Below are 21618 nucleotides of genomic sequence, written 5' to 3'. Positions count from 1 at the left end.
CACCGACTCAATGGACGTGAGTCTGAGTGAACTCCGGGAGTTGGTGCTGGACAGGGAGGCCTGGCGTGCTGCAGTTCATGGGGTCGCAAAGAGGCAGACACGACTGAGGGACTGAACTGAACTGAAGCCTGGGAAGGGCTTCCCAGTGGCTCACTGGTAAAGAATCCACCAGCTAATGCAGGAGACATGGGTTCAATCCTTGGGTCAGGAGGATCCCCTGGAGAAGGAAATGGCAACTGCTCCAGTATTCTTCCTGGCAAATCCCATGGACAGAGGAGCCTGGTGGGCTACAGTCCATGGAGTTGCAAAAGAATTGGACATAACTTAGACACTAAACAACAACAAGAAACCTTTGAAATCTGATGTGTGTTTTATACCTAGGGCCCATCTCAGCTTGTGATAACCACATGTCAGCTGCTCAATAGCCACTCGTAGGTGTGTGCAGTGCTAGAAGCTTTATATACCTGCGGCATTTAATCGCCTTAAACCGTCTGAGGTAATTATTGTTACGTGCATTTCACTAATAAACATAATGAAGCTCCTAGAAGTCATGTTGCCTGCCAGCAATCATCCTAAAGTTTGTGAGCGGAGGAAGCAAGATGGGGCCCAGGACCCCAGTCTCTTCATCTGGAGTTTGGTCCTTCTGTACCCTATGCTGCTTCTAGGAGGTGCCAGGGGATTTTGGGGGTGCAGGAAGTGGGGGCTAAACTTCTTCCTCCAAAAATGGCACCTGTGGGTCTGTACTTATTCTGCCTGTCCATGCAGAGTCGTGTGGCTGGGTGCATCAGTACCACCTAGGTAGGTGGCTCAGGAACAAGCTCGTTTGATGCAGTTGAGGGAAAAACCTGCAAAACCAGTGCTTCTGGGTCCAGTCACCGCAGCTCAGCGCCTGCACCAACTCAGCCTGGCCCTCGGGCGGAAACATGTACCCAGCCCGCAGCATCTCTTACAAGGTGCCAGTTAACAGGCCGGCTGTTTGGTTCAATAGCAGCTGGCTGAGTGAGGTCCCCATCACTGTGAGACCAGGATCTGGGGAGACTGGGGAGCGTGGTCACAGCCCTCACCTTCAGGATGCCAACTGGGCATATGGAAGGACAAGGCCAGATCACGGAGTGACTAGATGAGCGGCTGATAGTGTGCAGTGTAGTGGAGGACCGGAAGCAGTGGTGTGCAGAGGCTGTAGCAGTTGCATGATGTGTTTCAAATGCTGGGTTTGAAATCCTCTAGGCTGTGGCAGGCGGTCCTTTGCAGTTTCCTACAGTTCCCATGTAGATGCTGCCAGAATTTGTGATCCCATTAGGCACACTATTTTTAACTGAGCCAGCAGAAAAGTTTGTTGAGCACCTGCTTTGTGCTAGGCATTGTATTGGCCACTGCTCTGGAACGCTGAAGCTCTCCAAGGTTCTGCTAGGAAAGGAATATTAAGTATTATATAATTATTATACTATATTATACAATAGTTATAATATTTATTATCTGATTGTTATATTTGTTATCATTATTATTATATTTTCCCTCTCTGATTGCCTTAACATATGTTCTCTCCTTCTGTCATCAGTATGTTAAAGCCCAGTAGACAGGGCTTTGTCATGCCAGGGACACAGTTACCATGTGTTTGCAACTTCGTCAAGTTCACACCGTTGGAATTCCGCTTATTGTGGGTCAGGTACTATGCTTAAATGATTTACGTGTATTATCGTTCACAACAACTTTATAGGGTAGGGTCGGTTGATTGAAATCCCCATTTTACAGATAAAGAAATTCTTAGAGCTGGGCAAGTCTAGGTCTGTTCCACCCCAGAATGCGAGCTCCTAACCTCAGTTAAGTTACTGTGCCGTGCTAGAAGGTCAAGCTTAGAAGGGACCTCACTTACATCTAGTCCAGCCTCCTCGTGTCGATCAGGACCTAAGGCCCAGCGAGGCTCGGGCTTGTGGCAGAGCTGTCGGCCAGGCTTCCTGTGCTCGGGGAGGACTGACCCAGAAGTGAGGGGCGAGGCCTTCTCTTGTCTTTGACTGGTGGTGGGGCCTTGCCAGCTTCTCTGGACCTCACTTCCTGTATTCATAAAACAAGAGGCTTGGCCCAGCTTTCCAGCGAGCGCAATGCTCTGTTGTTGGGGTCAGGATTGAAGGAGCTGGGCCCCCAGCCCGGGATTTCAGTCATCCCCCAGGGCTTCTCAGCCCAGCATACCTGCTCCCTACACAGGCTCTGCCTCCCCGCTGCAGCACCACAGCCCCCTGAAGGCCGGCAGGACTTCCGATTCACCCTTTTCCATTTCAGTGTCTGTTTCATTTCCGGAAACTGAGGCAAGTGATCTGGAAGCACTGACTCCTTCTACAACCACCTCGATGACTATAGGGATTTGCAGAGTTCTAGGCAACAGCTAGTCCTCTGTCATTAGAGTTTTTGTTTCTCTTTTAAAGGCAGTCAGGTCCAGGGGCATCTTCAAGGGTATTTTTGGCATGGAATTCCATGGGCACAGCTGTGTGCCAGGCCCTGTGCCGCCAGCCTTGGCGAAAGGTGGGTGGAGGAGTAGATACGGACTTGATGAGTCCCTGCCCTCAGCTGGCAGCCTGGAGCTGTGGCTCCCAGCCCTGGCTGCCCATCACACTCACCTGCTAGGGGTGGGGTGGTAGGTGTTGCAGTCACCCGGGGTGGGCCTGGACAAGGCACAACCAGAGCGGAGAACCACCAGTCTCGAGTCTGGCTTCTCAGACTGTTGTGTGCATGCCAGCCAGCTGGGAATCTTGTTTGAAGGCAGCTTCTGGTTCAGCGGGTCAGGGCTGGAGTAAGTGATTCTGCGTTATCCGGGGCTCCCCAGCAACGTCGGTGGTGCTGGAAGGCAGGTCACAGTCTGAAGAGCAAGAGAAAAGGCTGCACACGCAGTTGTGAATCAGCTGGATCGTGACCGAGTGTAAAAGATGCGCACAGTTCACTTTGCCTGAGGTCAGAGCACCAGGAAGGCCACACAGAAGAGGGACTGTTGGGCCTTGAAGCTCAACAAGGCTGGCGGCACAGCCAGACCAGATGGAGGCAGTAACGGCTGAGACTGAAGTATGACTTGGAAGCTTCTGGCGGTCGAGGGAACAGGGTGGTCCGCTAGGACATTTGGAGTATCCTCGAGGAGGGTCCGTGGTGGGACTGGAAGGAGCCGGGTGCCCTGCTGAGGAGTCCAAGTGCGATTCTGTAAGCACGGGGCGCTGCAGAAGTTTTCTAAGCCAGAGACCTGGGTGGTTCTTAGAGCGGGTGTTATGTGAGAAGAAACCCAGACAGTTCCCATCTTCCCACACCCTTCCTCACCGCGCTTGTGGCTCTAAGTCAGTGGCTTTTAACTAAGCATTTGGGTGAGTTTTGCGTCCGACAAAAAAACAGGAGAAACCTCAGCTGCCATTGATGTGATGGTCCTTCTAGGTGTTTCTGGCAGTGATTGGCAGAATCCGAGTCTGCAAACCCAGCTTCCCTCCCCGTACCCCTGATTCTCGCCTTCACGCAGGGGTCTGACCCGAGGGAAGTTGAGTCACTTCTCACTTGAGAAGCTGTCCGAGGGAGAAGCCTCTGTGGAGATTGTCACCCTCGATTAGAAAGAGGGTGTGACCTCTGGTCCCCTTTCTGGTGCGGTGGGTTCTATCGCAGGAAACAGAAACCAACCTCCCCTGAGCCTCCCCCACCGAATCAAAAGCAAAAGAATGAAACAAAATGCACAGTCAGCCCTGATCCTTAGGAATGAGGGGGGAGGGTGGAGAGCTGGAACCTTCTGGCTTCTTCAGTCTGAATTCCTCACTAATGGCCAGGGATCGGCTTTCACTTCCTTTCTGCTTCGCTCTCAGCGTCCGGCTCCCAGGAGTGGTCCTCCCACCCCACCCCCCACGCAGGCGTGGTTGATTGATGGAGCTCAGTGGGGCCTTTTGTAACTGTGCTGATTTTATAAGCACACCTTCCAGCAGCCACTTAAAAAAGGCTCACTGGAGACACGGAAGGTCCTGTTTTCCTCTTGTTTTCCCCTTGTTTTCCCTGGCTTCGCCTTTGAAAACCTGGGCTTTCATTCTGAAGCCTTAGAGTAGAATTATCTTCCCCACATCGCTGTGCATCTCTCTCTTGTTGGTGGCATTAGCAGCAGCAGCAGCAGCAATTTCCCGAGTCATCTTTGTGTCTGTAGTACTCGAAAGGGGGCGGGGTGGGGTGGGGTGGAGAGTCATTTAATTGAAAGGGGTTGATGACTTCTTTGCCCTCTAGTCCTGGCTGTGGACCCAAAGCTCCCTCATCCTGGCCGTTTACTGTTGAACTCTATGGACTGCCGAGCAGGTAGAGCAAGAGGCTATTTATAACCCTGAGAATTTTGCAATGTTATTGAATTGCTTCGACCTAATTTTCGCTTCCTTCCTAAAGTGAAAATGAAAAGAGTAAGCAAAGGAGCCCTGAAAGGGTTCCCCACAAGGAGATCCTTTATTCTCAGGCTGTTTGTTATTGTTGTTGAGTCACTAAGTCGTGTCTGACTCTGTGACCCCTCGGACTGTACCCCTCCAGGCTCCTCTGTCCATGGGGCTATTACCTGGAGAATATTACTCTTGTAGTTTGTCTCCTAATGTTTCCAGGGGAGAAAGGCAGAAGGATGTTTTCCCTCCTTTTAACTGGAGTCAGATGTGCTAAATCTGATTCTCCAGTGAAACGCATCTGATGTTAGATGTGAAAACACTGGAAATGCTGTGGAGTTGGAAGGTGCTGGGTCATGGAACACACAGCTGGAGCGCCCGGTGCCTGCCCCCTTCCATGTGCCGCTGGCCCTGGCTTGTAGGATTTGGAGAAGTCAGAGCTGTTGGATTTGAGCAGATACAGATGCTCACAATGCTGTGCTAAGGGAAGAAGCTGCAGGGTTGGACCTGCCCCCAGGAGGAGAGAGTGGGGAAGAGAGCTGTCTGAATCTAAAGCTGTAATGGGGTAGCCTGGGAGCCTTCGCAGAGCTGTGGACAGAAGGCCATGAGAACACAGGGTCCTGTCCTATTTCACTTCACCAAGACTGGTGCAGAGGAAATGACATTTGAGCAGGGCTCTGAAGCTTGCATACGAGCTGTCCTGACAGCCCAAGGAAGGAAGGAAATGTGCAAAGACACAGAGAAGGAGGAGGAACGTGCCCTGCCTTGTGGAAATAACTAGTCCAGGAAGGTCCGGCTGGACCATGAAGGACTGAGCCCTGTGCAGGAGAGTGGAAGTCACCTTCTTTAGACAGGGGACTCCGTTTTCTGCCACCGTGGTGAGCTCTTGTTGGTGCAGCCTTGGCGTGCTTCAGCTTCAGGTCCAGCACGCCCACATCCTCCCCGGGGGACCTGCTGTGGGTACAGTGCCCCCTGCTTTCATGTGGCTTTCAAACAGCCAGATTGGCTGGGGTCAGATTCTGGTGGTGCTGCTTACCCGCTGCGTGACGCTGAGCATGGAACTTAATTTATCTCTGCCTCTATTTCTTGTCCGTAAAATGGAATAACATCACACAGGGCTGCCACAGAAGAGAACCAACTGTGAAGTCCCAAGGCCCAGTCTTTTTATTTTTTTGGCTGCTCTTCATCTCCACTGTGGCTCAAGAACTTAGTTGCCCCAAGGTGTGTAGGATCTTAGTTTCTCAACCGAGGATCGAACCCACATCCCCTACATTGGAAGGTGAACTCCTAACCACTGGACCACCAGGGAAGGTCCCCCTAAGAGCCAATCTTGAGATCCAGTCTAATGTGGCTTCTTTGTTTTTTTGTGTGTGAAGAGATGGGAAGGAGGCATGTGGGAGACCCATTCTCATCCCTTGTGAACTTCGGTTGCCTCATCTGTCTAATGGGGATGGTGTTCAGGGTTCAGGTGAGCATCAGCAGTAGTAACACCACAACGTGTGTGATGAAGTGTAAAGAGGCCGTCTGCACATTACTGTTACACACAGGATGACTGCCACGAAGCCACCGCGTGACTGAACTGTTGTAAACAAACTAGACTTGTCTAAGCGGGCTTTGCTCTTCAGTGTTCCGGCCAGTGTTCCTTCGGGGCCTGCTCCGTGCGCTGTGTGCGTTAGGCTGCCGTCTGCTCATCTCCTTCCCCTGTAAGGTTCGTGGTTTTTGCGCCTCCCGTATCTTTGGCCTGCCGTGGTCCCCACTCTGCAGCTGACTGGCCTTCTGCTTCAGAGCCCCTCAACATCCACCTCCCATAGCCTGTGTCTTTTAAGCTCAAGAGAGCAGATTGGATTAGCCTGTGGAGAGTGGGTGTTCACCTTGGTCCCATAGGCCGTGGTGTGGGTCGAGAGAGTGCCAACACACGTGGGCTGCCTGGGCATTTGGGGAAAGGGCAGAATCGCAGAGAAGAGGGGTTTTCAGTGTCTCTGGAACACTCCCAGTGATTGCAAATCCCCCTGATTTCACATGGATGTGAATTTTTGGAACAGACAAGAATCACTCACGGCTGACTTTAATAAAGAGATAATCAGCCTAGGACATACCATATGGGGTCAAAGTGAAGTGTAAAATACAGTAATGAATGTTAACTTTGTTTAGGAGTTCCAAAATATATGATTTGTTTCTTAGCAGTACCACTGAAGTAAAGGTGAAGATTCTTATGCATAGAACTTTGAAATGGGCAGTCTTCATTTGGAATTTTAACTCTAGTTTAGAATCTTAGACTTAAAAGGCACATTACACGTGCTTTAGTTCCACAGTCTCTCCTCACAGGGGAGAAGAAAACTGAGACTTGGCTGAAAGGGACCCGTGCTCATCACCCAGACACTCAGTGGCGGAGCTGTGACTAGGCCCCAAGTCCTCTGGCTCTGAACCCAGGTGCTTTCTTCAGCAGGGACCAGCATCCCAGCCCAGCACTCTTCTTCTTGCACCTACATGGCCTACTGATTTTAAAAAGAAGAAGAAACCAGGGGCTTCCCTGGAGGTCCAGCGGTTAAGACTCCATGCTTCTGCTGAAGGTGACGTGAGTTCGATTCCTGGTCCGGGAACTAAGATCCCATATGCCTCACTCTGGCCAAAAAGTTAAAAAACGAAGAAGAAGAAATGAAATTAAATAACAAATGGTCTTAGAGGCCATGTTGTGCATGTCCACATATATGAAGTATTATATTAATACAAAAGGCTGCAGGATAAATCCATGGTGATAGATTAGAAGCCAGAAAGAAGTTGCCTCTTGGAGGGCTGGTGGGTGAGGGGCTGACCAGAACGAGGGAGGAGGGAAATTTGGGGGGTGTGAAATGTTTAGTGTCTTGTTTTAGGTGGGTGGTTACAGAAAGGTGTGTGTGTGTGTTCCTGTTTTGTGTGTGTGTGTATGTATTTACATATGTATACACACATATATACATAAGCTCCGCATTTTATTATATGTAATTTGTATCTAAATTAAAATGATAGGACAAGGATACTCTTAGAAAAGGATATCCTGGGGATCCAGAGATTCATGGTACCATGCCTGCTTTGCTCTGTCACCTGAGCAGAGCATCTCCACCAGGACCTGGGCCCATTTCTTTTCAGAGATTTGTTGTGTGTCTAGGCACATAGAAATCACACGTGAGAAGTTCTGCCTGGAGCTGCAGAAGCTGTGAAAGCTCTCAGAGCCATGAGGCCAGCCCACTTCACCTTTAGGCTTGATTCAGTTGCAGCGAGCGGAAATCCAGGCCAGCACAGTGCGGGTGGGGGCGCAGGGGGCGCACTGGCCAAAGTCAGCTCCAATCTGTCCCCTTCACTGCTTTTATGCTGGGTGAACTCGGGGAGCTTAATCCACTGAGCTTCAGTTTTGTCACCTTCAAATGGAGATGTCTTCAAATAATCCTATTCTACCTAATTCATAAGGCTGCTGGCAGAACTCAACGAAGTAAGTGATAGCACGTCAAAAACCATCTCTTCTGCGCTGCGGTGTCCTGACAGTGCTGATGATATAAATATACCTTGTGTGTGTGTGTGTGTGTGTTTGTGTGTGTGTGTCCGTCCGTCCGTCCGTGCTGGGTCTTTGTTCGTCAGCCTTCTCTAGTCGTGGTGAGCGGAGGCTGCTCCTGTCGTGGAGCCTGGGCTTCTCTTGTGGTGGAGCACGGGTTCTGGGGTTCTCGGGTGCGTGGGCTTCAGTACTTGCAGCTCTCGGGCTTCGTTGCCTGTGGCACGTGGGATCTGCCCAGGCCAGGGATCAAACGTGTTCCGTGCATCGGCAGGCAAATTCTTAACCCCTGGGCCGCCAGGGAAGTCCAAGTGCTGGTATTTTTGACAGTCAACTTCTGAAGCAGCCCACCCTGGTCAGGAAATGGTCAGGAAAGCTTCCCTCTGTCTGAGACCTGTGAGGTGGTAGGGTAAGGGACTTGTACATGCCAAGTCGCTTCAGTCGTGTCTGACTCTTTGTGACTCCATGGACTGTAGCCTGCTAGGCTCCTTTGCCCATAGGATTCGCCAGGCAGGAATGCTGGATTGGGTTGCCATGCCCTCCTCCAGGGCATCTTCCCAAACCAGGGATCGAACTCAGGTCTCTTTAAGTCTCATGCATTGGTAGGTGGGTTCTTTACCACTAGCGTCACCTGGGAAGTCCAAGGGACTTGTACCCCATCACCAAAGAGGTTTGTAGTTACAAGTACTGTGAGAACTGACATCTGTGCTTGGGGTGAAAAAGTGATGGCATCCATGAATACCAGCTTAGCAACAGCTGTGTTGCATGTTCCAGGAGAGGCAGGCAGTCTCCGTTCAGAAGCAGAAATTGCGGGTGCGTGGTTAAACATGGAGGATACAGGAAAAAGGTCTTTTTGATGAAGAGCAAGGCCTCTCCTGAAACTGCGGGCACGGAGTGTAAACACACATTGAAATCATCCATCAGTGGGGCGACTTCCCTCATCAGACCTTGGAGAGAGAACGCTTTAGCTGCTGCCTGGAACGCCACTAAGCTCTCAGTTGCCTAGGAGACTGGTCACATGGGCCCATCTTCCAGACTTGTTCAAAATGATTTATTTTCCTTTATGTTGTAGGGGAGTGGGGTCAGAGGTACTTCTGAAGCCTGTCCGCCGATAGTGGGGCCTTTGTGAGGGTGTCCTCACCTCCCTCCACTTCTCTTTTGGCGGCCCTTGCCCTGGGGAATTGGGATGAAAATAGCATTTCCTGTCCCGCTTCTCTTCCCCATTTTCTGAACCCTGTGTCATCCCACACAGGGGAGGCTTGAGGGGGAAGGAGTGGCAGCAATAAGTAGGGAGGAAGCAAGGGAGCTGTGGCCGGGCCCTGCTGACTCTGGGATCAGGGCTGACCGCAGGGCTGGCGGAGCTCCTTTAACCACCCAGCCAGGAACAGCCTGTATCTGTTCTTATTGGTCTTCGGGCATATGTTTCTCCCTCTCAAGGTCCTAGGACATGGCTTTGCAGTCAATATGCTCATTTACCACAGGGCCCTCCTGGCCCTCCAGCTGAAGTGTCACATTGTAGATCTTGCTGCTGGCTTATCTGCAGTGGATAGATAGGTTAGTCCCTTTTCTACTAGCCGATTTAATCTAAAGAGACAAAAGGCCCAAGGAAAGGTTGTGGTGTGATCTCAAAAAGCTCAAAGCAAGTAGTCCTATGTGTTTCTTTGGACACTACCTTCCGATTTTTCAAAATATGTAACGAAAGTGAAAAACGAAGGCAAAGTCATTCTTTCCGATTCTTTCTCCCCAGGCAGCTGTGTCTGTGTGTCTGTCTTGGAGAGGCAGGCCCCGTTGGGAACGATGCCACCACCATCAGACATCGTTAAAGTGGCCATCGAGTGGCCAGGTGCTAATGCGCAGCTCCTTGAAATTGACCAGGTAAGCTCTGGAAATGAGGGGTCAGGGAGTGCGGGGCAGGGATCGTTTTGCGGGGTGGGGACCACTGGCATCAGGAGTAGGAGTCAGCCAAGGCCTGTCCCCCCTCTGGAAGGTTGGTCACCACAGCCTGCGAGAGGCTTCCACTTTGAGAACAGCTCTCAGAGATGAAGTCCGTGCTCAGGCGCCAGGCTCAGCCTGCCTGGCAGACCCTCTCACCAGGACCCTGGCATTAGCAGGATGTGGCAGCTGGTGAAGGATCTCTGCCCCCATCCCCACCACCCCCCTCTCTTTCAGAAACGGCCCCTGGCGTCCATCATCAAGGAAGTTTGTGATGGGTGAGTTGAAATTGCCCCCCGTTGCAGACAGTGACAGGCTAAAGACAGAGGGGCACTGCCAGGCCTTGAAAGAAATCCTGCCCGAGGACCTGCAGTTAGGCGGGTCCCCAGTCCCGGGCTCCCACGACGGAAGGATCGCTGGTGGGGATGTCCCCAAGACCTGCTGTCAGTCTGTAGGAGTGCCCCACCTGAGGTCCTGGTGGGGTCTGAGACCCATGCCGAATTACACGTCCCACCTTTGCGGTGCCAGTCTCTGCAGAAGGCAGAGGGGGTTACTGTTGAATATCTCAACCCAAAGCTTTGATTTTTCCCTCCCGTACATCACACCGACCACCCAATCCCTTCAGCAGCTCTACTGAAAGTTCTTTATTTTCAGCTTCTAGACAGGCCCCCAGGCATATATGGCCAAAGAGGCCGTACTGTTTTCTCTTACCTAGGTGGTCATTGCCAAACCCGGAGTATTACACCCTCCGTTACGCAGATGGCCCCCAGCTCTACATCACCGAACAGGTTAGTACGGAGACTCGCTCTCAAGTGAACCGCCCGAGGCAGTGGTGCCGGTGGCCCTCAGGGAGCTTCCTCTTACTGGGGTGAGAGCCGCTCCCTGGGCAGGTCAGGGCAGGTCAGCCCTTACTCTCTAGTGGCTGGAAAATGTGGCTTCTGCTTCCTGAGAGGCACTCGAAAAGCGTCTTAGAAATTCGTGGCCAAGAAGCAAGCAGGAGGAGAGGGACTGACTGAAGAGTGTCAGTTACAACTCCTTTAAAAATGACAGAAAGTTCTTGTTGATTCCGCTTACTTGCCCAATTTTAATATTTTATCTTAGCTGCTCTTTGTTTCTCTTTGGCGCCCAGACTCGCAGCGACATTAAGAACGGGACAATCTTACAGCTGGCCGTCTCCCCGGTAGGTACTCTGCTTTCCTTAGGAATTCTTTTATCTGTCAAGTGTATGTGAGTCCCTACCATGGGCCGGACTCTGTTCTAGAAAGTAAGACTTGGAGGTGAAAAATGCCCGTCTTTGCTCTCACAGCCTAGTGGGGAGTAAACAACTACAGTATAAGGCCTCCTTCCGGGGTCTGGAGAGAAAGTTGCTCAGGGAGCTGTGGGAACTCAGAAAAGGGCCCACCTGACTCAGCCCGAGGAGTCCCAGAAAGCCCTTCCAGAGGAGGGACACGTGGTTCCGATGTTGAAGGGTTAGCAGGAGTCAGCTGAAGAAAGACGAGAAGGAAAGGTACTCTGAGCCCGGAGATGTGCTTTGTTGGGTGATGTGGGAGTGCTGGGGGGCTGAGGGCCTGTAGCCATCAGCAGAAGGTTCCTCTGGCCTTCTTGTAGGTTGGACTTTATCCAGAAGGGGATGTGTCCAGAAGGGACACTGAAAGACTTCAAGTGGGAAGCAATATTTTATTTAGATTTATATTTCAGAAAGATGACTTTAGTGACAGTATGGAAGATGGCAGAAGACATCTTCAAGAAGACGATGAGCAGTGTTAACAGCCCGTGAAGGCAGTGGCCGTGGAGATGAAAGGGTAGGCGGGAAAAGTGGAGGTGAGCTTGGCGAAGAAGCTGGAAGGAGCGAGACAGTCCACGCTGGCCCCCTGATTTCTGCCAGGGCAGCCCTTCTGGGTAGCTGAGGAGGCATCCAGAATGTGGGAAGGAAACAGGAGCTTGAAGTGGCTTAGGAGCCGAGGGCAGGGGCAGCGTCAGGATGGAGGGCGGCGGTGTCTGCAGTGAGCAGAGAGAAGGGAAGCTGTGGACAGGGGAGCTGTCTGTGGATCTGGGAGACTGGCCCTGGCCTTTGGCAGCCAGGTGGCAGTGCGTCGACTTTCGGAGGCAAGGACCTTCCCCTCACCGCATTATCAGGAGTTTAAAAGGGTTTAAAAGGAAGTAGATAGAGAAGGTACCAGCTCCAGGATATGGAGTTGAAAAGATACACTTTCTTAAAAAGAGGTGAAACGTTCGTGTATTAAAATCAAAAAGGTTTGACGGAGAGCCAGCGAAAGGTCTCCTTCCCACTCTCGTCTCCTCTGCCTAGCTCCCTGCCTCCTCCGCCTAGCTCCCCGCCTCCTCCGCCTAGCTCCCCGCCTCCTCCATCCTGTCAGGGTTGTAACCTTCTCTGGTGGTTTTTCTGTGTCCTTGAGAATGTCTTCAGATGGAAGAGACAGAGGTTGCCAGTGCAGGAAAGGGGGTGAGCGACCGGACAGGCGGGACCTTGGTGCCCACAGGACAGGAGAAGCCCACCACCCAACAAGGGGTTCGCCCTGACTGCTCAGCCAGAGCAGGACCGGTGACATGGGGGTGGCCTCGGTGCGTCTGCAGCTCCTGTTGCAGCTTTTCGTGTGTTCTGTTACGGAGGTCATTGCCAGCCCCTGTTCCCTTGGTAACGTGAGAGACTGCTCCGTCTGCACAGTACCCGCAGCTGCTTTTTGCTGAATGCCTGGGTTTAGCTGAATCCTTTCACATATGGTATCATGAGATGAGTACTCTCAATAGCCCCATTTTCCAGACCAGGAAACTGAGACTCAGGTTCAACAACTCGCCAGTTGTCGACACTCAGGACAGGTCAGAGCCGCCTCTCAGGCCCAGGTCCAGGAGCCGCGGGGCCAGTGTTCGCAGCATCTCTGCCTCCCACTTCCCTCCCTCAGCTCCTCTCATTCTAAGGACCCCATCTCTGCCCCAGACGCTCCGCCAGTTTAATGTGACAGCCTGGGAGCTGTGTCCTTCACAGAAGTGCCCAAGCGTTTTCCGGGCCCCTGTGCAGAGCAGGTGACTTTCCCTGAAGCAGGAGCTGCGGGAGGTGGCCGCCCAGAAGCGCCGTCTCAGGAGGAAAGTGAACATTTGGGTTTGGAAGGTTCTGAGTGTGATGCAGGCCAGTGCTCTTCGAATCGTTCTGTCCTGTGGCCCTTTCTCTGGCGCTCATGTCCTCCACCTTGGTGGTAACGGGGGATTTCTGTGTCCTCAAGAGCCGTGCGCAGTTGGAAGGTGAGACGCGGGCAGCCTGACTCCTCGCCAATGGAGAACGGGGGCTCCAGTCACTTGCTTTAGCACTGTAAGAAAAATTAAGACCCCAGGAGTGTTTTTGCTCTCCAGACTCTTCCATTCAAACCAAGACCATGAAATTAACACACAGAAAATAGAGTGATGAACCAGTAAGATGTGAGGCACCAGCTGTAAAATTAAGAAGTTCAGCAACAGGCAGGACCTGTGAACACGGGAGGAGGGTTGCAGCCGCGTTTGCAGGAGGAGGCAGGCGCTACAAGAGGGAAGGGGCCACCTGCTCAGGGGAGGCGCTGTCGCTGGCGGTCCTTTTCTAAAAGCTGTCTCGAAATTAGCTGCTGCTTGGCATTCTTAAAGTTTCTCCAGGGCTAGCACTTTGAGGAACAACGATTTGGACTTTTGAGAGAAAGTAAATATATATATATATGTATTGGGCTTACCAGTTTCAGATTGAAAAAGAGAGCTTAGAGGTCATCAGATTGAATTCTCCACCCAATGCAGGAATCCCTCCAATAGCACTTTTGACAGATGTCATCCAGAGTTTCCTTGATTGCTTCCAGTGTCCAAGAGCCCAGTACTTCAAGACACAAGCTCTTCCACTGTCTGATGGCTTCAGTTAATAGAGAACTCTTACGGGTACCAAATGGGGAAGGGGATTGAGGAGGGGTAAATCAGGAATCTGGGATTAGCAGGTGCAAACCACAGGGTCCTACCGCATAGCGCGGAAACTAGCTTCAATATCCTGTAATAAACCATAATGGGAAAGAACACGAAAAAGAATGTATGTATAGAAAACGTGTAACACTTTGGTATACACTAGAAACTAACACAACGTTCTAAATCAACTGAAAGTCAATTTGAAAAAAAGAAAAACTCTCCAATATTGATTGAACTATTGTCTGTTGATTCATTGGAAAAAACCCTGATGCTGGGAAAGATTGAAGGCAAAAGGAGAAGGGGATGGCAGAGGATGAGATGGTTCGATAGCACCACTGGCTCAATGGACATGAATCTGAGTAAATTCCAAGAGATGGTGAAGGACAAGGAAGCCTGGCGCGCTGCAGTTCATGGGGTCGCAGAGCTGGACATGACTTAGCAGCTGAACAACAGCGTTAGTCTGTCTCTGTGACTTGCCATAGGTAGTGGATTATCATCCCTCAAATCTCTTATATTCCATCTGTGGGACTCTTTTTAATACACAGACCAGTGATACAGAAAGGATACACTTGGCTACAGATCTGTCTTGACCTACTGGTGATTCCCTGATGGATCCAATAAACATTTATTTAGCAAATATTAAGCAGTGTGAAAAGCTGTTTCTGCCTCGGGCTTGAGAGTCCACAGGGGCCTCTGTGAGCTATTCACAGAGCAGCGACCCCCCACGGGGAGCTGATGTCCTGTATCTTGTCCTTGGTCCCATAGTCCCGGGCTGCACGCCAGCTGATGGAGAGGACCCAGTCCTCCAGCATGGAGACCCGGCTGGATGCCATGAAGGAGCTGGCTAAGCTCTCTGCCGACGTGACCTTCGCCACCGAGTTCATCAACATGGATGGCATCGTTGTGCTGACGCGGCTCGTGGAAAGCGGAACCAAGCTCTTATCCCAGTGAGTGTTTCTGAGGTTTCGACAGGGGCTCTGAGATCTATGACACTCCGCGGGGCATCCCAGTCTCTTTTCCATTGAGTCAGATGCGCTTATTGAGCTCCGTCTGCATACAAAGCAGCATGCCAAGCACTGAGGTCCACGCAGAAGGGTATAACCTGTTGTGGCCCTAAATCTCCTAGTCTGGTTGGGCTCTCACAAATTCAGAGACGGGACAAAGCAGCTCTGTGCTAAGTGAGAAGTAAAACTCTGGGCTGAGGATGTTGGGAAGAGAGGTCAGCTCGCAGGTGCAATCATTTCTGGAAAGTAGACGTGACGTGATGGAGGTTAATGAGCGGGCTGTCTGTGTTATCAACTAGAATAGATCTCTGTCTGTCTATTCTTAACCGCATCCCACCTCCCTCCCTCTCCAGTCGCCGCCCCCCGCCATACACAAGCTCTTTATACACAGACGTGTGGCCCTCCTCTGTCATAGCTCTCCTCGCCCCTTCACTGTCTCCCCGTCCCCTGTTTTCACGGTGGGGTTAGAGGGGGCATCCAGGACTTCGTGATGCACCGGAAATGTCTTTGTGATACTCCAGTGCCAAGGGGAACGTGGCGGGAAACTGCCATGTTGATATCAGCAGTGGATAAACGTGTTTAGTTGGTCTTCTAAGCCCATGGAACCTAAGCCAGCAGGGAGGGAGTCAGAAATCTTCTTTCAGCTGATGGGTCAGCTGTTGAAGTTTCTTAGCCAAACTGAGCAGCTCATCTCGGGTGTTTGTTTTAAGCCTTGGGTTCTCCGGCTGCATGGAAATCCTGAAGCCTGCGGCTGCCATCAGCACTGACCTGGGCATTCCCAGTCTCCCAGGAGTGCAGGGTTAGATTGGCCGTGGTTCCCTCCTCTTTAAAATGGAGGTGGTACCCACCTGGCTGTCCTGTCCTGAGGAGGATTGTGGGTGAGATGGGTCAGAACATGTTTTGTAAACGGAAGCCTGGGGTCTGTAAACCATGGAGCACTGGCGCACCGCAGTCCGAGGCGCAGCAGAGAGTCGGACACAATGCAGGGACTGAGCCCGCGGGCGCAGGGACGGGTGTGTGACGGATACAGTGCATACAGAGCAGAGAGGGGGCAGAAACCATCCCAGTCCTTCCTCTCCGCCAGCACTCTGCTCAGGTTCCTCATGCCTTATCCTGTCCTCACCGCAACCCCGTGAGGTCAACACTGTGAGAAGAACTCCAGTTTACCGAGAGAGAAATAGAAGTCTGAAAATTTTAGAAGTCTAAAATTTGCCCAGCTAGGAAGTGGTCGGACAGGACCTGAAACCATGGGCCAAAGTTCACGCTCTTTCTCCTGTGTCCTGCTGCCTCCTGGCCTAAAGGTGGGCTGGGATGCAAGCTCCCTTGGGCACCCCACCAGGTGTTGTGGTTTGATGGACAGGAGATGGCCGAGGGACTGTTTCTCTGAGATGAGGACGTCTGGTCACCCAGCTGCCTTCCCCTCGGTGATACTAGAGATCTGAGGAGGAATCCACTCCCCGCGTGGCATAGGTGTTGGCCAGGTGCCGGGCCCCAGTGGTGCCTGCGGATTCCTTGCATGGTGCTTACGCTGAAACCCGAGCCTGCTGTAGCTCCCTTCACTCCTGTGTTCTCCGGTTCTGAATCTTCATATCGTTTTGTGTGTGTTTTGCACATGTCTCAGTTACAGTGAGATGCTGGCATTCACCCTGACTGCCTTCTTAGAGCTCATGGACCATGGCATTGTCTCCTGGGACATGGTTTCAATCACCTTTATTAAGCAGGTGAGGCTTCCAACCTTCCTCCCTCAGTTAGGTGTCCGCTAGGCTCGAGGGGAGATGCAGGCAACACAGCTGCTCCAGGGCGGGTTGGCCTTCTGGCCCCAAGGCCAGGTTTTTCATCCTCAGGCTCTGGCCTTCCTGTGGCTCCTGGAAGATGTACTGAGACTTTGTTACACTCACAGGGCCTGCGCTGAGAAGGCAGGACTGGGCTCCCAGAACCCAGTGTGGCCAGAGTGGGATTGGATCATCAGTGAGCCCGGCGGTAGTGCCGGCCCGCCCGCCAGCCCCGTCCCTAAGTCTCTTCACTGCTTCCTGAGCCCTCTTGGGATTTAAAAGAAAAATGTTCATTTCATTTGCTTTATATTCTCTTACATTTACTAGTGTGCCTTCTGTTTACGAATCTGCAGGCGAGCCTATTTGTCAGATGAACTCAGTGTGGAGAGGAGAGACTTCTAGTTTTGTCCTTCTTCTAGAAGAAGAGGCAGTGTCACCTCCAAAAACTGAGCTGAAAACCAATAAATGATATCTCAGCTGATCTAGATCGTACCTGTCATTGGCTTGGGACATTGAGAACTTCCTGATGCTGGAGACACTTAGGCACAAGTGCAGTGACCATGTGTCAAGGATATTCTCATGGGGACTGAGCAGCCAGATTAAATTACGAGACTTGGAGGTCCTTTCCGTGTCCCTGAGTCTCTGTGTGTGTACAGGGACAAAGTGTACGTCAGGGGAACAGCACCTGGCGAGCACACCAGGTCCCAGGATCAGGAAGACCCTCTGCTCCTCACGCTCACCCCTTCCACGCCCAAACCCTTGTTTCTAAACACAAGGGATTAAGTCCTTAGGTTTAAGGAAACGCAGTTGAGTGGATACTGTCATTTGAAATCGAGTTATGCATTATCCGTGCCCGGGGACTCCCTGGCACCCTGGCCCACACAGCAGACACCACTGTCACCTGGGGGCAACTGTCCAGAAGTGGACGCACACCTAAGGGGGGAGAGTCCTGAGTGGGGGGCGGGCATCTGAAACCTAAGCCTTCAGCCCTCGCGGGCTTCCTGACCGCCTCGCCCTCCCTGGCTCTAGATCGCGGGGTATGTGAGCCAGCCCATGGTGGACGTGTCCATCCTGCAGAGGTCCCTGGCCATCCTGGAGAGCATGGTCTTGAACAGTCAGAGCCTGTACCAGAAGATCGCGGAGGAGATCACTGTGGGGCAGCTCATCTCGCACCTCCAGGTGTAAGTGCGACCCCGCCGTGCTGCCCTGCACGGCCCGTCCTCCTAGCCCTCTGCCCTCCTTCTGCCACACCTGTATTCCCAGATGCTGGTCCGCTTGCCACTCATCACCTCTGCCCTACTACTCACTGCCGGAGCTCCTCCCATAAATCAGAGCTGCTCATGTCACGCTCCCGCCTGACACCCTCTGTAACTCTCTTCATCTCTTAGGATAGCGTGAAACTGTCCCAGTCCCTCTCTGTATCACCATGGTGCCAGACAGAATTAGATGCTTTCTCCTCTATGAGCCCAGTAGTCCCTGTTTGTACCTATGACAATCATATTTACATGAAATACTGTATTTTTTATTATCTTTCTCCCGTTTTAAACGTTGAGTTGGGAACAGGGACCAGTTTTGTATCCCTTGTTTTAAGTAGAAGCTCTGTTAGTATTTGTTGAATGAACTCTTGCTGAACTAGCAGCGTGCGGTTGAGGGTAGCAAGGAGTGTCTTACAGAGCATGAGTTCCAATTCAGGCTCTACTGCAGACGAGGTCTCTGTGCTCGGCAAGCTACCTCTTCTCTCCTGGCTTTAGTTTTCACACCTCTACGCTGGGGTTAATCCCTCCCACCTCTCAGACTTGGGAGGATCAAAGGAGAGAAAAGGTCTAGTGTCGGACCCGCACAGGATAGGTATTCATTCAGGAGAGGTTTTTTTGTTGTTGGTCATTGTTTTTGTTTTTGTTTGTTTTTTAAGAAATTTATCCCATCCTAAGACATTTAACAGATAGTAAACAAAATCTAAAGACAGATGAACCCTTTGGAGCCTGTTCTCCCTTCCTGGTTCTTTATTCTTCCCTTTCAGCCATTCCACGTAATTTAAGGGGCCTGGACTTTCCAAAAGCAAGGATGCTAATACTGCTGACACCTTCCTACCTACTGCCCCCTTCCAGCATGTGGGTTGTTGACTGAATACCCTTCTGGTTCCCGGGGAAGCCAGAATTCCCAGACTTGGTTGTTTTTAGCAGCCTTTTCTTCCTTCACTCAGCTATGCTCTCAGCCCAAACCTTCCCACGAGCCCAAGTGGAAAAAAAAAAAAAAAGGCACAAGAAAATTTGCAACTCTGATTTCTTTCTCCTTGTCACTTCTCTAGGGGATTCTTCAGCCTCTGTTTTCATGCCCCAAAAGCCAAAAAGGTTGATTGAAGTGAGGGGACATGATCAACCCCAGATGGAGAGTTCTGATTTTCCTGACCTCAGAGTTACCTCTGTTTCTTTGTTTCTGAATTGGAATGACCCAGTCACCTCCTTAGGGAGGAGAGAGGAGCTAGGCGTTTCTTAGGGGTCAGTCTGTGAATATTTTCAACCCACTGCTGTCCCCGGAAGTCATGTCCGCTGCTGCTGGGCTGAGGGACGCCTTGTGCCCTCAATCAGACTTCCAAGACGCCCCCGCCCAGCCTGGGAGCCCAGCAGCCCCTCTGGAAAGAGCCCCAGAATGCAGCTGTGACACAGCAGGTGGAGAGTTTTCATCAGTTGCTGGGAGTATGAGATTCCAGAGAAAAGTGGTAGCTGCCATTTGTTTAAAATAAAATATGTCCACAGTTGAAGACTTCGAAAAACCAGAGAAGCACAATAAGGGAATCATTTGCCCATTATCCCACCTCCAGACATAATCACTGTTAACTTTTTTTTTTTTTTTACCACCCCACCCTCGAGGCATGTGAGATCTTAGTTCCCTGACCAGGGATCAGACCCACACCCCCTGCGTTGGAAGTGCAGAGTCATAACAACTGGACTGTCAGGGAAGTCCCTAACATTAAATTGACTGTCTCACTGGTCTTCTCTTCTCTATGCATACTTTAAAAAAGTTGGAATCTTACTACACATACTTTGTGTGCCTTGACTTTTTTTTTTATAACAGAGTGATAGCTCTTGAACATTTCCCATGTCAAAGAACCTTCTAAAAGGGTAGTGCTTAATCTTTTTGCATCACAGATGCCTTTGAAAATCCAGTAATGGTTATGGACTCTCACCTCCCTGGAAAAACTGTCACATAGTCAACCAGATAAATGGAATAATGGCTATACTGTTTCTAGGGTGTATAGATACCCTAAGCCCATCCCTAACCCCAAATGAAGAACCTTTGTGCTAAAACAATGACTGCTTAGGATTTTAATATACATGAGCAGAGTTGCTCCTGTGGACGTTCACATTATTTCCTATTCTTCTTTTTAATAGTACTTTGATAAAACACTTTGCCAGTAACTCGCACACAGCTCTCTGATGGCTGTCTTTGGATAAATTCCTCCTACTTGAATTACTGGGTCAGGGGCTCTGCCCTGTTCTAAGGCTTTTGATCCTTGGCCTCCAATTATTGTATGACAGTCTGCGAGTGATTGTTGTAAACCATCTCTTGCAGTTCAGTCTGCTAATCTCCCTCTGCCTTCTTTCTCTGTTAACACAGCTCCAACCAGGAGATTCAGACCTACGCCATTGCACTGATTAACGCACTTTTTCTGAAGGCCCCTGAGGACAAGCGACAGGTCTGTGGCAGCCTTTTCAAGCTTTTCATCTGGGCTTTTCCGAGAGAAGACTTCTCACCCAGCCAGTCAGGGACTCTTGGGAGAGTCCTTCGTCCTGTCCCTCTGTAGCCAGACCCCATCAGAGTGGCTTTGCTAATATGGAAGACCAAGGCGGGAGTCCGGCCAGGTCCTAGGTCAGGGCAGGGGCCTGCAGACTTTTTCCTCTCAAGGCCGAATAAATATTTTTTTCTTTGGTGGGCCTTATGGTCTACGTGGCAACTCTTCAGCCTTCCCACTATAGCCAAGGCAGCCTCAGACAGTAGACACCAGGTGGGTGTGGTGACTGTCTTTCCATAAGACCTTGACATCTCATTTGGCCTTAGTATGGCTACCCCTGGGTTAGAGGATCAAGAAGCAGGGAGAGGAGACTCTGCTGGCAGCTCTGCCGGGTCCTATCCTTGCTGAAGGAAGCAACAGTGGAGAGACTTAGCTCGAAGTTTCATGTCTAAAGATCCTCTCATCCAGATTCTAAACTTTTCCCTATTAGTTAGCTATGTGACATGATGCAAATTGCTCTGCTTCTCTGAGCCCCAATTTCCTCACCTATAACGTGGGAGCAGCATCTGCCCCATTCATTCATAAGGATGTCATGAGAAAAAGGCAGACCCCTGTTTTCCCAGGGAGGAAACTAGGGATGAGCAGGCCAGTGGGGCAAACGCTGACCTCAGAGGCCAGAGCCCCAAGGCCGAGTGTTTTTCTCACCACTGCTGGGCAAGTGCTCTGACCCCTCTGGGTCTCCACTTCTCTTTCTGTAAAATGCAAGGGCCAGGTTAAAGGATCTGTAAGGGCGCTTCCAACACTACCGTTCTAGATTTCTCTGGTCAAAGCCCAAGAGAGGTACATAAGAAAGGCTTTGTAATTTTTGGTCAACCCCCTGGGCTCAGTAAGTTGTAATTCCTGTGGGATCATGTACCGAGTTCTTGGAAGGTTCTGGTGGGAGGACCTGGAGCATCTGTGGTTCTGTCTGTCCTTGTCTTTCTTGGATGGCTTGCTCTGTTCATCTCTTCCTCCCTAGTCCTTTGTGAATGTAAGCCGAAAGCTCATTCTTCCATCTGCTTCTCTCTGTGCTTTTTGCTTTCTGCCGGCAGGACAAGCACCTTAATCCGCTAGACCTGCCTGTCACTGTAAGTAGCACTGCCATGTGGAAAGGGCCCCGCTCTCTTCCAGGTGGGGAGGTCAAAGCCAGGCAAAAATCTCCTGATCTGATCAGGCGGTTCAGGGAGCTCCAAGACACAGGAAAAGGTTGTGTGCTATAAATCTCATTTGTCAGGACACGGAGAGAAGCACCGCGGATCAGTCACCTCAAGGGTTAAGGGGCTGCCTGCCCCAGGGACCATGGCCCCGTCTGTCCTTTGTA

At 51.1% G+C, this 21618-nt stretch overlaps 1 protein-coding gene across 2 annotated transcripts in view; it reads left to right on the top strand.

The window, feature by feature from the left end:
* The window catches only part of ELMO2 (engulfment and cell motility 2), a 38707-nt gene that overhangs the window by 1864 nt on the left and 15225 nt on the right, over positions 1–21618 (top strand). The window contains exons 2-9 of one of the 2 annotated variants that reach the window (XM_018057962.1): positions 9638–9765; positions 10060–10100; positions 10538–10610; positions 10952–11002; positions 14515–14696; positions 16375–16474; positions 17555–17706; positions 20144–20222. In XM_018057962.1, coding sequence (XP_017913451.1) covers positions 9688–9765; positions 10060–10100; positions 10538–10610; positions 10952–11002; positions 14515–14696; positions 16375–16474; positions 17555–17706; positions 20144–20222 — 756 coding nt within the window. In that variant the 5' untranslated portion in view covers positions 9638–9687. Of the gene's footprint in view, positions 1–9637; positions 9766–10059; positions 10101–10537; positions 10611–10951; positions 11003–14514; positions 14697–16374; positions 16475–17554; positions 17707–20143; positions 20223–21618 lie in introns of those variants that run through there. The other variant, XM_005688626.3, reaches the window with a different exon arrangement.

The sequence above is a fragment of the Capra hircus genome, chromosome 13 (genome assembly GCF_001704415.2).
Source record: "Capra hircus breed San Clemente chromosome 13, ASM170441v1, whole genome shotgun sequence".
NCBI classification, from domain to species: Eukaryota; Metazoa; Chordata; class Mammalia; order Artiodactyla; family Bovidae; genus Capra; species Capra hircus.
This window is presented reverse-complemented; position numbering and strand designations above follow the sequence as displayed.